The following is a 17,701-nucleotide window of genomic DNA, read 5'->3' as shown; positions in this document are numbered from 1 at the left end:
GGGATCGAGTTTTATTTTGTTTTTATATAGGAGCCTCTCTTCTGTGAAACCAGTTCCCAAATCTTCTCTACTTTTAAGATTACGCTTAAAACTTTGTTTTGATAAAACTTATATTTAGTGCATCATGGGAAGCCACCAGCCCAGAGTGTTTCTTCTAAACTCACTGTATGTTTATACACCACTCTAATAATGACTAATGATTAAATCTAATGTCTTGCTCTCTTCCACAGGGTCTCCTCTCCTTCAGCCTGATGGCAGATGGTCACTCCTCCCTGAGCCTGGTTCTGCTGGAGGTTCCTTCCTATTAAAAGGGAGTTTTTCCTTCTCACCATCACCAAGTGCTTGCTCATTGGGGACAGCTGATTGTTGGGGTTTCCTCTCTATTACTGTAGGGTCTCTACCTTAATATATAAAGATCTTTGAGGTAACTTTTGTTGTGATTTAGTGCTATGTAAATAAAATCAAATTTAACTGAATGAAAGATGAAAAATATGGCATGATTATTGTGATCACATACACTTTGTCTCATTCTAAATGTCTGCCAATAATAAATATATTTCCAGTGCTATGGACGACTCAAAGAAATAACCTTCGAGTTAAGAGTTTACTCCAGAGTCCCAGGGCAGAGGAAAGCTGCAGGACAATGCAGCAGAACAAACCCTCTGACAAACCTAGGAGTGTTTAAGAAACACTAAACCTCCAGCTTTGCAAAGTCCTCTGCTTCCATCTAGTGGCAAAACATTTATAGACAATCCACACACACACACACACACACACACACACACGCACAAAATAAGTGATGCCACACTTGAAATCCTTAAAAATAAAAACAAATTTATTAGCAATCACAGGGAAAGAATGCATGACATCTACAGAGCATTTGTTGGAATAAAAACGCCAACTTCTTATTTACAAAGTCTGCAGTTGAATGTGAATAAGTTGAGCACATGCACATACAAATTGCAAATAGGCTAGATTATTACACAGTTAACAAAAGCTTTCCCCAAATTTCCCATACAGTCACCAGATTATACAGCCCCTCACCGCTGCTGTGGTCCCAACAATCGACATCTATGATTACGACGATTTCCAACAGACGCTGAAAAACAATGTGAGACGACGGAGCGTGATGGACTTGTCGACGGTATTGCAGTGAAATACACGAGCCGAGCAGGCCTACATACAAATATGGGAGCAGAAGGAATAGGTCACTTTAAACTGGGGGGAGGGGGGCATAGAAAACCAGAAGAAAAAGACATTTCATAGTGATGTACTGGCCAAGCAGGGGGTGGATTAATAGTATACAGTGCTCATACTTTTTGTTTTCTTTAACCGGGGGGTGGGGGGTCATTGTCTTTTCGCTGCAAGGACACTGCTCGTCAATCAATATGTCGTTTTCTGAGGACACAGTACTGTCCTTGGACTGCTAAGGCTTTCAACAAGAGCAAGAAAAAAGAAAATCAGACATCAGGACTCTGATAAGAGTATCGCAAAGAATGGACGACATCAAGCATTCAACACTCTGAACTCATAGACTGCCCTCTGTTCTCAGTGTGCTCCATCATCACAGCTAACACTGCCTTCCACTTATCCAACTCAAACAAGAAGATTATGGACACACAGACTCGGGCACGCCCATGCTGCGCTCAGACTGAGAACGACCTGAGAACTGCAAGCAAAAGTTACACTTCAAAAAGCTACATTAGCATTCACAGCCTGCAGGCTTCAAAGTACCCAGCAACCAAACATGTAACATTGTCTCACTCGCTCGGCACTCATTCATTACTTCATCCTCAGCGTTAGCCCGGCACTGCCTTTTTCTCAGACGTCGTAATGCGTTTGTGTGATTACAAAACAGAATGAGATTGTCGAGAGGCGGCGTTAAGTGTAATCAAGGGATTTCTGCTGTGTCTGTACTGAGTGTTTGTTTATAATAGAGGCTTCAAAAAGTGCGTTGGGCAATAACTGTCTGATCGGGAACGCTCTCAGCTGAAGGCACTTAAAACTTTGCTCAGGATTGTTGCCCCAGACGCAGCCGCCACTTAAAGTCTTACCTTCTATTGATCGTTATGTTACGTGTAAACTTTGATTCAAGTCATTTATTAGAACAGTGCTTCCATACACCAGCAAATAAAAACGCATTGCTAAAGAGATTATCAGGAATTGAAGGCATTTAGCACAAGTGACCATCATCATCATCACCATTTGGCAAATAACTGTTTAAAAACTACAATCGCACAATGTCACGTAAACACCAAATGTTGACAGGCAACAGAGCACATGTTTGATTGTGGGATTAGAGGAGCTCCATCCTAATGTAGCTGGGGAACAGTATACTGCAACATTTAAAAGAAAAACTCCATGATGTACACAGACCCACATCATGTCTGTAATGATGAGCGATAAGGCATGATGGGTATGAACAATCCACCTGCTAGCACAGTAGTGAGACAACTTTTCAAGACTCCAGGTGGTTTTGGGGTGGTGGTAGTGCTGTACAGGGGGAGGCTACACATCTATGGTAGTGTAGTGGATGGTGCGCGTGGCGACAGTAGTGAGCGGAGAGAGCTGGAATACGTCACAGAGGCAGTGGAAGGGATTGACTGTCAAGGACCCATGACCGTAAAGTGGGGCTGAGGCCAGAGCTGCGACCGGGAGGGAGAGGAGGGCGGGGCTTTACTTTCAGCTTCTCCGTGACTTTGAATGCTGGATGAGCCACTGCAGTGTGATATCTGCGGGTGGAGGAGGAACAGTCAACAGATCTTTAACACCCAAGCAAACACTATCTGTGAAGCATTAGGCAGTACACTTAAACTGATGAGGGCCACAATGGATTTCTTGGTCTGCTCACTTTATTAATTTCTTTGTATCATAAATGCTATTCCTTTATGCATGTGTTCATCCCTTCTACATCAGATTGTTTTGCTGTTTAAGCTGTCTTCTGCACAGCACTTTAATCAGCATGACAGACAAAAGGAAACCACAAGATATCAACCAAATCCACCCTGAAGGCTGAAAGAGGACCTAACTGACAACTATAAAGAGTAGTTCTGCATGCTATGCCTCTCTATCATCTAGAATAATACCTGGTTAGAATATGAGAACAAATCATAATCCATATCAACAGACTAAATACTTTATGTAACTGCCTACATCCCGTGTATACCGAGCTTCATTTCAGTTATGCTGCATTAAAGATAATGCCAAGATAACGTCATTTTCAACAGAATAGTCACAGCACTGCCAACAATGCCTGACATTAACCTAAGACTGAAAATGAAGGTTAAGTTGATTCAAGCTCTTTTAAACCCCTGAATGATCATTTCATGGCTTCCACAAATCCTCAGATACTTACCTATGTTGTCTTTCTCTTTGCAGGACACAGAGTAGCAGCAGATCTCTCGGTCCTGAATGGCAGATAGATTCCTGTAATGAGGAAAGTGAGAAATGTGAAATTCAAATGGTAGTAGTCCATGGACACGTGACCACCGCATCAGTCACTAGCTTATCTTACAGATTGACATTCGCAAAAAATCCCATAGACTGTATAAACTGCAATGTTACCCATCAACTTCTCAAGTCCAGTTTTCAAGAATCGACCTGGTTTGGTTTCTTGAACCATGATGAGCAAGAGGTAGATCTGACTGAGAAACCAAGCACACTGTACGCATGTACAGTGTGAAGCCCCGCCCTAAAGCACACCCTACTTTATCATACAAATTAATAATTGTGACTGTAAATTACAAATTTTACATGAAAGTGGATTGAATTTTTTTTATGAAACTAGTGAGGGGATCATAAACTCATAAGAAAATTGTTTACTCAGGTCACAGCAATTGAGGAGTATGGAAATGTTCTCATGGACCTCTACATGATATATTTTTGCAAACAAGGACCCCTGCTGGCTATCAGAAAGAATGCAGTGACCTCAATTTTCAAACTTGTACTTCATGTTCTATGGGGTTATTAGGAATCATCAAACACTGGTCAAGTAGACACTTATTATGTAACAACACCACTAACAGAACATTTGGCAGGAGTTCATTTCTTACATTTTTTCAATAAGCTGCTTCTCATCAAGTGCATTGGGTAGGTCTCGTTTGTTACCAAGGACTAGCACCTGGAAAAGAAAGACAGGGCTGATCAATACCTAATGCAGCAATGTATCAGCATCACTCTCTTCACTCAATCACATGCCTCAACCATCACACAATCTTTACTGTTAAGGCAAAATAAACTGCCTGCGTGAAGTGTTGAGTCGAGGAAGCAGGAAATCTTATGGATTCATCAAATCGCACTCCGTCAACTCAATGAAAAAAAAAAAAAAAAAAAACCCAAAAAAAACATCCATAATTCAAGCTCTGTTTCATATTACCAACAAGTGTAACATCATCAAGCCTGAGTCACTGCATCTAATGGCTTTCTGCAATTGCTAACTATGACTTTAATGACTGCTTGTGACTGTCACTGGATCCTGATCATCGAGTGCTTGCTGTAACACCACAAGCTTCTGGTGTTTTAAAAATAAAAATAAAAAATTAACAAGAGGTCTCTTACTGGAATTCCTTGTAGCTGTGGTTTGTCTAAAAGGTTGTGCAGTTCATTTCTGGAAGCTTCTATCTTCTCTCGGTCTGCTGCGTCCACCATGTAACTAAGGATGGGGAGAGATAATCAAATTAGAGCTCACTGAAACAAGGCATTTCTGAATATTAATGTGCAATTTGCTACATTTTTCATGCAGCCACAAAGGGAACATGTTGTACCTTTTTGGCAACACACTTACACAATAGCATTGACTCCTCTACAATAGCGCTCCCACATGCTTCTGAAGCGGGGCTGTCCACCTATGTCCCATATCTGACGCAAGAAAGCACAAAATTGAGTCAGAAACGACACACACACCATTTTATCTGTAAACATTGTAAATAGTCCCATTTACATTTTTACTTACTAACCAGCTGCATACCCATTTTTGGTAGCTTACCTTTATTGTCACGTTGCCTTTAGTAACCTTCCGCATGTTGAAACCAACTGTGGGGATCATGTCTTCACTGAACTGTCCTGACTGCACGAGACAAATAGCAGACAAAGGACAATCTCATATTAGTCAAGACTGCATGCTTCCTTTTTGAAGTCAGCATGCTTTAATCTGATCTAAAAGCCACATGAAAAACACTGTGCACACTAGTCACTTCTGTGCACGATTAAATTAGGAAATAATTGAATTACAAGGGTTATTTTCTTCTAGCTGAATTTGAGCATTTGCCATTTTAACTACATGAATCATAAGATTGTGCTGACACATAGATGGCACCAAGTTCACATCACAAGTAATCGTGATTTGTGTTTTCAGCTCAATCAATATGAAATACAATAATGGATAAAGAATAAAGTCATGAGGTTTCAGCTGTAATTGGAGTGGGTTTGCATCACTGGAAAACGAAATTGGATGGAAATGGTCTAAAGGTTAAAAAAATAAATAAATTTGGACACATTTACATGAAGACAAACTTTACTGCAGCCAGTATCTGAACCCACAGACACAAGCACACTGCTTGCATCTTCCCTGGTGATTCTCCCAGGCCTTCACTGCAGCTAACAGCTTTGGGTTGCTACAAGGTCTTTCTCTCTTTACTCTGGTCTTTGGCCAGTCATCGAGATCAGGTGTGACTCAGCCAGGCATGGATATTGCACCTCTTTACATTTAATTATGAATAGAGGTCCAGTGAAACTGGTGGGATCTAAAAAAACACAAAAATCCTCCTATAAGCTTCTACATTAACACTGCTGCTTCTGACAGCAGAGAAATCATCAATAAATGTCAGTGTGCCAGTTCCCCAGGCAACCATAACAGCACCATCAGGCTTGCCAAATGAGGGGTGGGTATGCTTTGGCTTTCAAGGTCTCCCACTTTCTTCACACTTGCCTTTCAATGTACTTTGTTTCACAGCTTTACCCAATCTGTGTGTTTTTGAATGCTTAGCATGAGGTTGCATTCTGTACTGAGTCCCATGAGGTTCTGATCTCAAAGATTTGTCTCACCCACTGACAAAGAAAAAAAACATTTATGTAGTCTACATCCTGAAGAGCATTCTTGTCCCATGCAGCCACAAGATGTGATCACCTGACCTGGTGATTATGCCCAACAACCAACCTTTGACAGACTTTTGATTATCCTTTGTTTATGTATATTCACATCTTTAGCCTGGCCACTTTTAACTTAATATCCAAGAATCCAAATACTTTTGAAGCCCTCAACTCTGACACACTATGAAGTGGCACTTGGATGTACTTTATTATTTCAAACTAAACATGCAGGAACAGAGAACCAAAACAACAAAAATGTGTAAACTGCTCACATACCTCCTGTAATAACCACGCTTTCTGATACCAACCTTTGCACCGTGATCACACATTCCACAGGTTTAAAGCACCAAAGACCTTAATTCTAAATGGGAAACTGTTTTGGTCAGTACAACACAGTCTTACATCGACTGAGGTCATGACTCAGCAGTGAGAACTTTGTACGTTTAGAAAGATGCGAGGAAAATGTATAAGAGGTCAACAGATTTACATATGCAAAAAGGTCTAAACTGTCATGTATGCAATCAATGTGTGAGGGAAAATGGCTCGAGACCTTAAAAATGACACCATGGCACAATCAAACGTGGAATCATCACTAACCTCACATCCGCCTACAGCTGTCACTGTGACTGTCAGACACAACAACAAAGTGAGGGGTTAACTTTTATAGCGTCCACGCTGCCTGCTGCATGACAACAAGCCATAAAAATACAACTCAAACGAAAGGAAGTGGGAGGACTGCTCTTGTTAGCTTATAGGATGTCACTTTGAAAGATTAGGAAATATTTTGATGACAGACTATGCAAGTATTCGCAGCTGGCAGCCTGCAGCCATGATTACTCAAGTGTCGTCCCCCCCGGTACACCCTGCTAGCAACATGACGAGGCAGACTGTGTTCAAAACCAAATAACAGCCCGTGTTGTCGACATACCGCTTGTGTTGACACATTGGCAGCAACGAAAGCACTGACGGCTCCGTTCACATGACCGTTTCACACGTAAGCGCATATCATACCAACCAAGTTCGTCACCGCAGCTAGCAAAACAACGACAGGGAGTACCGCAGCTAATGCTGCAGCTACTGCGGTATACTTGTAGCTTTGCGACCCGGCTAAGCAGCCATGTCGCATTGTCTTTAGAAGTTACGGTGTAGAAATGCAGACAAGTAAAAGTTATACACAGCACGTACTGAAACCTCCTTCTGCGACCTATATAAGGTAACAGCCTGGGCCCGCACTGTGACTGTGCGACTTCGCAATCGTCAGCTGCTTACCGCTATCACATTGACGAATGTGGTTTTTCCGGAGTACTGAAGTCCCACTAAAGTAAGCTCCATCTCTTCTTTCCAAAAGAGGGACCTGAACCAGTCCAAGAGCCTGTTTATAAGGGCCAGCATCTCGTATGAAACTGTAGTCGCAAGTCTATGCGGCCGTCAGGATGGAAATTGGGAAGCGGCGTTCACAGGAAGCAGCTAGCTGCTTTGTCATATCATGTGATCCTGGCGACAGGAGAAGTGATTCTCTTCTTCTTCTGAGGGGTTTTAATGGCACCTTATGTGGTGCACTACTGCCATCTCCTGGAGAAACCCTGTCATGGCTGTCAGGTCTGGTGCACAGTGATGCCCTTCCTGCTCCGGTATGATCTTTACTCCTGCTACTCTTTCCTTGTATCATGTCACAGTCAAAGTTCCCGTGACTAACATGCGCGTGCTCTGTTGTTTATGACACCTGACAGTAGTTACGAAAACATTACTTTCCCCAGTGTTCAGCCTTACTGATTATGACTGTATCATACAACAGAGGGCCCAGGGGGCAAAATCAGCCCAGCAAAGACTCAAATAACATCATCATGAAGGAGGACATAATTTTTTTTTTAAATTTTAACTGTACTTTCACAGGGTTTACAGCTTTTTCTATCAATAAAGACCTCCCCGTGAGCATTCATACTAAACCAAAATAATTAATTTCTGTATTTTAAAATTTACTTCTTACATTTAAGCTCAAAGAACCACGCTGACAGATTTCTTTCATCTACTACAGAGGCACATCTTTATCGTGCAATAAAAAGTAAGACGTACTGCTGAAATTACACTTTTTATATTATAAAAAAAAGACGATATCCCATCAATTAAATGAGTAGTTAAACTTCTTTACACTGACAGAAAGGGGGGTTTCAAAGTGGGCTGTATGTGGCCGGTGACATAAAATGAGCTTGGCATCCCTCGTATCCTCTTTTCTCTCCTACCTCATAGTTGAATGCAGTTGTCTCACTATAATCTAGCAAGCCCAGTTCTGTTCCCAGCCTTTCCACAGTCTCCTCTCCGTCTGATTTTAATAAACAAATGTGTGTGCCTGTGATCGCACTCTTTCGTCCTCCACTCATGCGTGTGTTTCCTCACACGTTTAAGCCTGCTGGGCTCACCTTTTTTAACTTAGAAATATGTGAATTTGCTTGTTGTGTGCCAGTTGACTCACTATTGCGCTATTTGGAAATGCAGAAGTTATTATTTTTCGCGTGTCTTATCTCAGGATTTAGCAGATCTTGATCAACTCTCTGGAATAAAGGTTAGAGCATAGGCGTCTTTCCTCCAGCTGGCACCAGGGTTTTAGTATGTTTTGGGTCACCAAAACATGAAAGCTGACTCTGATTTTTCCACCCGCAACCTCTCGCTAGCGCGGTAATGTTAATTTTAGTAACGAACATGAACATGTGCACTTCAAAGTGCGCCCTGCAGGTACATTTTACACATTATGCGGTGATAGATCAGCACAAAAAACAAGACTAGAAAAGCATTTCTCTTCACCTTCCATTCTTTGATCTGGTTATAATAGAGGACCAAACGTTCTGGACACCAATAAACTGATAGCTAAAACTGTACACCGCCACCTTCTGAATAGACACATTAGAAACACAAACTAATAGGGTTTGAGTGTGCGTGCATGGTTTTCATATAAATAACAAACAACATGCAAACAACATGAGCGCACTGTATCGCATAATCTGTTGCACTTGGCAGTTAACGACGTGAAACCGGCAGGGCGTCCTTCTCGTCATGCTTATAAAGTAAGGACAATAAAAACAGATTAAAATAAAGCCACGTTTTATTGGAAGATAAGGTGCATAAAATGGCAAAAACAATCACAGCAAATGCTATTTTATTAAAGGCACTAGCACAGTGTCATTGAATATTTCAGGTGCATTCCCTTGTCATCTCATTGATCGCGCAGCCTCCAAGTAGTCGTGAAGATCGCCGCCTGCCGCAAGAAAAAGGAGTCTGCGTCTTTTACTGCTCCACCTCTGTCAGCTCAGTCTGTCTTGTTGCAGTCCTTGAAAAAGATTTGAAGAGACAAGTATATTTTTTTTTCATTGACATTATCACCGCCTCATTGAGCATAAATGTTTAAGGTGTAAACTGAATTACCTGCAGCCTAAGGAGTGTGATGTACTTCTCAGGGGCTGCTGCGCTCATCACTGTCGTGTAAATAGTAATTCTGGGAGGATATTAAGACAGACGACAGTCACTATTTAATGCGATTCATTGCGTGAGGTTTTATTTTTTAAAAAGCAGAAAAATAGACATCAAGATATTCATTCAGCTATTGTTTCTCTGTAATCTACTCCCTACACTATACTGTCAAAAGTATTCACTCTTCTGCTTTAACACACATATGAATTTGAGTGACATCCCATTCTTAATCCATAGGGTTTAATGTGATGTCAGTGAAGTCAGACATTGATGTTGGATGAGAAGGCCTGGCTCGCACTCTCCACTCTCATTCAACCCAAAGGTGTCCTATCAGATTTGGTCGGGACTCTGTGCAGGCCAGTTAAGATCTCCCACACAAAACTCGCTCATCCGTGTCTTCATGGACATTGTTTTGTGTGCTGGTGCACAGTCATGTTGTAACAGGAAGGAGCCATCCCCAAACTGTCCCCTCAAAGTTGGGCGTATGGAATCATCCAAAATCTCTTGGTATGTTGGAGCATGAAGAGTTCCTTTCACTGAAAGTAAAGAGTTGAGCCCAACTTCTAAACAACGATCCCACAATCCCAACAGTGCATGGCCTATCACTTCATGGCTGAGCTGCCGTCGTTCCCAATCATTTACACACTGTTAATAATACCACTAACAGTTGACTGTGGAATTTTGAATTCTGAGGAAATTTCACGTCTGGACTTGTTGCACAGCTGGCATCCCATCACAGTACCACACTGGGATTCACTGAGCTCCTGAGAGGGAGCCATTCTTTCACAAATGTTTGTAGAAGCGGCCTCCATGTCTAGGTGTTTGATTTTATACACCTGCGGCCATGGACGTGATTGGAACACCTGAACTCAATCATTTGGATGGGTGATCGAATTCGTTTGGCAATACAGTGTATGTGGTACATGTCAACGAAGGGCCCACTGACATAACTGCTGAAGTCGGAAAAGGGGAAGTAAAAGTGATGAACACACTAAGTGAACTATCCCATCTAAGCAACACCAGCATTTATAGAGTTGCTGGAGGACAAATAAGAGCATCAAACAGGAATAACGTCCTTCTTACCCATTACACACTGGATTCAGGGACAAAACCTGGAGGAAGAGACAGAGTTATAAGCCCATACATTGTCTCCGATTACCAGAAGTGTGACTTCGTGAACCAAGGTTGAGGTTAATTGACTTACTTGATAGAGTGTATTCATATTGATGTGCGCCTGGCCAGTAGCATTTAGAGCTTTGTTAGCCGCTTCTCTAAGAAATGAGCACACAGCAGCGGTGTAATAACAGCAGCAGCAACACAGCAAGCGTGCTCATCATGAGACATGACTCACCTCCGATGATCTTTAGCAGGAGGAGGAAGCCAGTGGTCAAAGTTTGTCTCCACTCTGAACCATCTGAAAGCAATCCCCAAAACACACATTGAAATGCTTACTGAGCGATACAATCATTTTCCATCCTCCTCCTCAGATCTTTTTTTTTTCACCTACCCTCCCTTCGCAGTTTCCAGAGGCCAGATATCAGCAGGGCCCTCTCGATCTCTGGTGATTACGACCCCTTCCCCGGCCCGCACCCCGCCGACTATGTAATACACCCCAGTGATGATGGGGACTTTTGAAAGACGCATGACTGCATCCTGAAAGTCCTCTGCTTCCTCCAGTGTCTGTCAGGCCACACAAAGAATACTTTCACTTCCGCATATTGTCAACTTTTTTTTTTTCTTTTTCCCTACACTAACTTTTCTCACCTCCCTCACCAGCCAACTAACGGGGGATCTCTTATACAGGAAAGCAGAGACGATGTTCTTCCACCAGTTATACCAGTGTTCAGTTCCTTAGGAAAAAAAAAAACAAGCTTGGAAACAAGAAGAAAAATGAAGATGCTACCTTTTCCACAGCCATGTGTGGCCTTACCTCGCTGGTCACCTGAGACAGTAAACTTGTTAGGGCTTTGTCCCGTCCATAGCCCGACATAGCCCGCAAACGAAGTTCCACGGTATACCTCCTGAAATGGTGTGTCAATAAAACACAAACTAGATTTAATGTCTGAAAAATTCAAGTTGCTACGTAATTACTTTAGCTGTGCACCTGCTAATGCATGATGTACCTTTCCATTCTTGAGGAAGACTGCGTTAAAAGTCAGATTCTTCAGAACAGGATGCGGGTAATCGAGGTTCCTGCCGTGGTACACGTGCCCCTTTGTGTCCTGAGCCACGATGCTTGTGCAGAATCTGGAAGTGGATGAAGTTGTTTAGTGTGCATGAGAGGATTGAACTTTTGTTTGGCACTGTGGGGCTTCACTACAAATGTCTAGGTGGATTTAAAAATCACACATACGCAGATACTTCATAGGCAAAGTTGAGCAGGATGACGTCGGACAGCGTTCCTCCCAAGTGTGAGGCCAGGCCGCGGATCTCCCCCGCATATGGCTGAGGAACGTACTTTTCCAGGGCCATCACAATAGGTTTGACTGCATGATGCAACCATTTTGGAATCGTGGAACTGGAGCAAAGAAAGCAAATTTAGCATGTTGGTCTGCAATCCCCAAGCGGAAGTGAATGGATGGTCTGCAATCCCTGTCAGCAGAGATGTAGTGGAAGATAAACATGACAACACAGCAAAGGTAGAAATAAGATAAAGCAATGAGAGAGGAGGTTAAGTTTAATCTGTGCTGTGAGGGTTTCAGTGAGTTGTCCTTTGCAACTACTCGAACAATGGATGGGAAAAAAGCAACAAAAACACAATAAAAAAAACACTGTACATAAAATAATCCTTTGTGAGGCTCAATGCTCTTTGTGTTTTGGTGTCTCACAGCAACATAGTGTGAGTTTGATGGTGTCAATCTCTGAAGATACTCTGCTTTTCTGCTGTAGAGCTAGTTGTGTGTAGTGCCTGCAATGCTTCCCCTGGACTGACTGCCTTGGCGTTTTTCAGGCAGACTGTGTTTAAGTGGCTAACAGTGGTTCCCTACATACATGCACTACAGTGCATTGCTTAGCTTAGGCACTGCTCGCATCAGTATCTTCACACAGCTAACCCACTTTCTAATACACCGACTACATGTAGCTTAAAGTGGTGTGGCGTAAGGAAATCAAAAGCCATTATGATTACATTTTGTCCGTCCTCCCCTTCAAGTTAATTTTCTCATACGCCTGTGGAACGCAGGGCTGCTGCTATTTTTAGATCACAGGCAAATGAAGGAGACACGAGTCCGATAAAGTCAATAAAGTCAACGAATCAATAAAGTTTTCGATTTTCACTGGAAACAGGACACCGTTATATGTTAGAGCTAAGTATTAAGAATCCAACCCCCCCAAAAACAGGTAGTAAGCGGACTACAAAATTCAATTTTACAGTTTACTCTATGTATGAAAATCACGATTAAGTTAAAATACCCAAATGCTGGGGTACACTTGGGTACAGTGGTCCTAAGGGGTCAAACATACTGTAAATTAAAGAAACACCAGGCAACAGAAAAATGCTGCAAAAGCAAAAAAAACACAGTGAAAGTTGAATAAAACGCAATAGAGGTTTATGGAGACAAAACAGAACACAACAAAAGTGAAATAAATACAACAGAAGAAAAGAAACGCACAAAAAGTTATGTTTTTTTGTGAACTTTTCTTTTTGTATTCATTTATTTTTGTGAGCTTTTGAGACATTTTTGTGTCTTATTCAAGTTCCACTGTGTTTTGTTCTTCTACAGCCTTTTTCTATTTGCTGGTGTTTTCTTAAGCTGCAGTACATTTGATCTCTCGGGGCCACTGTAGATAATAGCTGATAATAGAGTCCACAAAGGACACAACAAAATGTTTTCAAAACCAGAGGGCTGACCGGGGCTGATAAACACAAGCTGAAGGAGACACGGGCGAAAGTAACAACCACAACTGGACAAACGGGAAATAACACCAAAACATAGCTCAAGAGAAAGCCAAAGTCAAAGCAGAACAGGAAACAGCCCACAAAACGAGAGGGTTCACACTGAACATGTTAATATATCACTAACAGAAAGATCAGACAGAAGGAGGAACAAAAAAACGTAACAGAAACCAAAACTTAAATAAAACATAAAGCAAAACACACACCCAGGAAGATAGTAATGTCACCAGACCAGAGCCGTAAAATTCTAATCTTGTTACATTACCAAGAATCTGACTTAAACATTAACTAGACCTCTAAATGCAACAAGAACCAAAATCCAAATGAACAGAATGATGAAAACAAAACATAAACCAAAAAACTCCTGACAACTATCAAAAGCTAAGAGCACTAAAGCAGCAGTGAAACCAAAAAGAATCAACACAAATCCAAGAACATTCAAAGGACCATGATACTAAAATTGAAAAGCAGTTTCTAGTTTAACTGGATTCTTGCTGCTCGAATTTCCAACCGGTCAAACTATCAGGAAAACAGAGGTGCTGCAGGCGCTGACAGTTGATGGGTGACAAGTATACTAGCAGATCTTTACTTGTAAGTGTGAACGTGTTTGTGAGAGCAATCACAGCCTTGAAGACACCTCATGTAAAAGGGACTCCCACTTCCCCCCTTTGAATAAAACTGCCTTTCACAGCATCCAGTCATAAATTTACAGGTGTGTACTCGCCAGATAAAGTAATAAAACAGTAACAACTAGCTGCTCTGCCCTTTTACTCTGGTAACACTCTATAACATTAGTGTTACCGGCCACCCAGTCATTCATGTTAAACAGATCCCAGGTTTAATTAAGACATAATGTGGCAACTTTTAAAACTGACATGCATTCTTAACATTTCACAGAATTTAAACGTTGGTAAAACCGCGTGTAGAAACCCTGTTTTTCTTGTAAGCCTTGTGTCTGGTTCTCCTGCCAATGAGGTTGATGTCAGTTAAAACAATAACTGCTTGGAGGCATAGGCAGTTATTGTCTGCCTATGCCTCCCGTGTGAATCACACGGCAACCACTTTTTGATTAAAAAATAGTACTGTTGCAAACAAAAGGTCAAGAAAAACTTCAGAAAATCTGCCAGGAGGACCTCATGAGAGCGACCCCTGCTTTCTTCCGGTAGCAATATTATGTGAAGATCACTTTTAAATCGCATCGTTACACAAGATCAAGCAAACAATGATGTAGAATTACCGAGTACTTTAAACGTGTTAATCGCTTTGAGCAATACGTCACCAACCACATTTAAGACCACGGATTTTGTAATCTGCTCTGAAACACAGGCATGTTTGAAGTAACCCTTCAAACCCCCCGAAACCCACTTCGAAGATAAAGTTCGCAAGTGGCACTTTTTTGTTGCATACTTTCTGGCAAACTTACTCAATGACCTCTACAGCAGCTTTATTCACGTAGTCTATGTCGAAGACTTTCGCAAGAGGCATCCATCGCACTGCTGGATCTTCATCCAGACTGATGTTCACCGTGGGTGGAGCAAACTGTGCCCGGCACGACACTGCGAGTCCGAGCAGCAGCAGCAGCGTTGTCCGCTCCATCTTTCGATCGTCTGCACCGGAGACAGCCGACTCCTCTGCCTCTGGCGGGCAACGATAACGACGACATTTCCGCTTCAAGCTTTTCACAATAAAAGGACGAAACGGCGAACTTACTCATGCAAACTGAGCAGCGCTTCCGCAAAACGAAGGCGCTGAACTTGATCACAATATTGGAACATCAATGGACAACTAGCATACATTAAGTACTGCTCCTTCTCCTCCAACTACTTCTACTACTAATAATAATAATGTTCTCTCATCCGCAGTTACCATTCTAACCAGCTAGAAACAGAAGACAGTAAAAGTAAACCCAGTGGTGATTTGGTTGATTTTCAGTAAGCTGACCTCTGACCTTGAGGTGGATGTCAGCAGGATTCAAACTCCATCTGTGGTATCATCTTGTGAATCCTAAGTGATCCCCTTCTGGAGTAATCACATTCACAAGATCTTCAGAAAATTTGACCTCTGCCCTGACCTTAATGCCAAGGTCATTGAGATTCCAGCTTGTCCCAGATTTTGAGTAGATAAACCAATTTAAACTCCTACATAGCCATTTCATTCAGCAGTAAATGTCATCTATATATAGTCTCATAAGCAAAAACAGGAACAGAAACACTCCTTTTAGCTTTTTGTGTATTTCGAAACTCTGTTGTTGTTTTTTGGAGACCTGGAATTTAAATGTGCCTGTCACTAACACACTTTCATTCAGCTTCTGTTGTTTAAATGTGATATAGGCTGTAAATAATAAAAAAAACAAAACATAAAAACACTGCAGTCAAGACAAAAAGGTTTCAACATTTTCCATAGTAGATGTTTGAGGTAGTCTTTTTTTATGTATTTGACCCAGTTCAGTGGTACACATACTGAACTTAGAGGATACAAACAAAGTATATCAGTCTACTAATACCAACACTGGTACTGATAATATCAATATCTGGATCGACTGTGGTAATACACATCATACAAATGTTGTCAAACAACTCAAGGATATTATACCAAGATCATATTATTATTATTATAAGTTGAAACGGTTTATTATGCCACAGCAGTGTACTCATTGCCCTTGCATATCAGGACCTCTCCAACACTTGAGACTTTCAAAACATGTCAAAAGACTCACTTTTATTCTCTGGCTTTTAAATCAAGATGACTCTGTTTCTATTGTTCATTCCATGATTCTATTTTCTCTTAATCTATATTCTATTTTATTTGGTATGTCTTCTGCTTTGACTATTTTACTGTACAGTACTTTGGTCAACAACTGTTGTTTTTAAAAGTACTATATAAATAAATAAACTTGAAACTACTATCAAACTATAGCAACCCTACATGGGTCATTTACCACTAATCAAAAAGTGGCAGAGATCTGGAAGAGAATATGTGATCTAAAATATGACTTTTGGGCTTCAGTCTTCTCTGTTTAAGCACATCACTGTGTGATCTTCATATCACAGATGTGCCCAAAGCAGCAGGCTATGTTGGCATGTTAGATAATCACTCACAAAAGGGGTTATGAGTCCACAGCTGGTCCAATCTTTCTGCCAATTATTGATCCAATACCAAGTAAATGCAGGATCAATATTGCCGATAACACTATTGATACTGATTGGTATCAATCGATTGATCCGCTCGCCTCTAGCAGACTGCGGTAAAGCCAGACTATATTGTACAGAAATGAATGTTGTCAAATGAATGTTGTCAAACAACTTAAGGATATTATATCAAGATCATATTATTCTTATAGGTTGGGATCAACCTCAGATCAATCCGCCCACCTTTATTAACAGATTTTCACTCATGTAAAATGACTGTAGGCTTGACTGGTTTTGGACATGTTTACGCTGTTCATGGAATTGTAACTTTTGATTTTAATGCCTGCTTAATGAGAGGAATGTGGATGCATGCAGGTCCAGGTTTTATTGGTCTACTGTTACCAGGCAAAATATTTTTGGCCGCATGAAAAAAAAAAAGCCGCAGTATTCAGTGTGGGGAAAAAATTAGCGGCTTATGACCCGAAAACTACGGTACTTTTCAAAGCACTATGCAGACATTTACTTACATTGGCAGTGAGCAATGCCAAAATAACAAACCCCTAAACATCCCTAAACTTCCCTATTAAAAAAAAAAAAAAACACCAACCAAAAGACTTACCTGACCTTCTAAGTGAAAAACAGGAGAAAACAGAGTCAACAGAAATGGCTTCTCACCCCTACCAGGCTGCTGCAGTGGACAATATACACACAGTGAAAAGGGAACGAAAATGGTAATTTACAAAAAAAATGCTCTAGCGTCAGACAAACACAGGTTTTGCATACTAATACCAATTTATTACGTTTTCATACAAAGTAAGAAAGTCCAGCATCCTGTTGCAGGTGGAGTTCCTTAGTCTGAGCAGGTCCAGCTTGCCGATCAGATGCTGGGCAATGATGGTGTTGAATGCTAAGATGAAATCAGTGAACAGCATTCTTAGGTGGTTGTTGCGTTGATCCAGTTTTGATAGGGCTAGGTGGAGTGCCAATGAGATCGCATCGTCCATTGTCATCAAACTCCGAGGCTCCGGTTTTAGTAAATGTTGAACTTTATTGTGATTTCTATTTTTAGAATCAATAGCACACATTTTGATTTAGTTTTGCAAGCTGCTGATTTCACACAGATCCACTG

At 41.3% G+C, this 17,701-nt stretch overlaps 2 protein-coding genes across 2 annotated transcripts; both read right to left on the bottom strand.

The window, feature by feature from the left end:
* Positions 1-814: 814 nt before the first annotated feature.
* arl8bb (ADP-ribosylation factor-like 8Bb) lies at positions 815-7,599 on the bottom strand. Its single transcript, XM_005915250.3, has 7 exons — positions 7,357-7,599; positions 4,985-5,065; positions 4,784-4,857; positions 4,558-4,651; positions 4,053-4,120; positions 3,356-3,426; positions 815-2,732 (listed from the first exon to the last, which is right to left on the bottom strand). The coding sequence occupies exons 1-7, from the start codon at positions 7,477-7,479 to the stop codon at positions 2,683-2,685; spliced, it is 561 nt and encodes a 186-aa protein (XP_005915312.1). The 5' UTR covers positions 7,480-7,599; the 3' UTR covers positions 815-2,682.
* Positions 7,600-9,166: 1,567 nt separating this feature from the next.
* Positions 9,167-15,011, bottom strand: LOC102299738 (N-acylethanolamine-hydrolyzing acid amidase; the record flags this gene model as incomplete). Its single annotated transcript, XM_005915249.2, is given in 11 exon segments — positions 9,167-9,409; positions 9,505-9,574; positions 10,633-10,661; positions 10,754-10,820; positions 10,901-10,963; positions 11,057-11,229; positions 11,314-11,399; positions 11,480-11,570; positions 11,673-11,796; positions 11,903-12,067; positions 14,868-15,011. Coding segments are annotated over 11 exon segments (1,033 nt in total), but the record flags the coding sequence as incomplete, so codon positions are not given.
* Between the last annotated feature and the right edge of the window lie 2,690 nt (positions 15,012-17,701).

Source organism: Haplochromis burtoni, unplaced genomic scaffold (genome assembly GCF_018398535.1).
Source record: "Haplochromis burtoni strain Fernald_Lab_line unplaced genomic scaffold, NCSU_Asbu1 Contig_12, whole genome shotgun sequence".
Classification (NCBI taxonomy): Eukaryota; Metazoa; Chordata; class Actinopteri; order Cichliformes; family Cichlidae; genus Haplochromis; species Haplochromis burtoni.
Note: the sequence above shows the minus strand (reverse complement) of the source record. Positions and strands in the feature narration are given on the sequence as shown.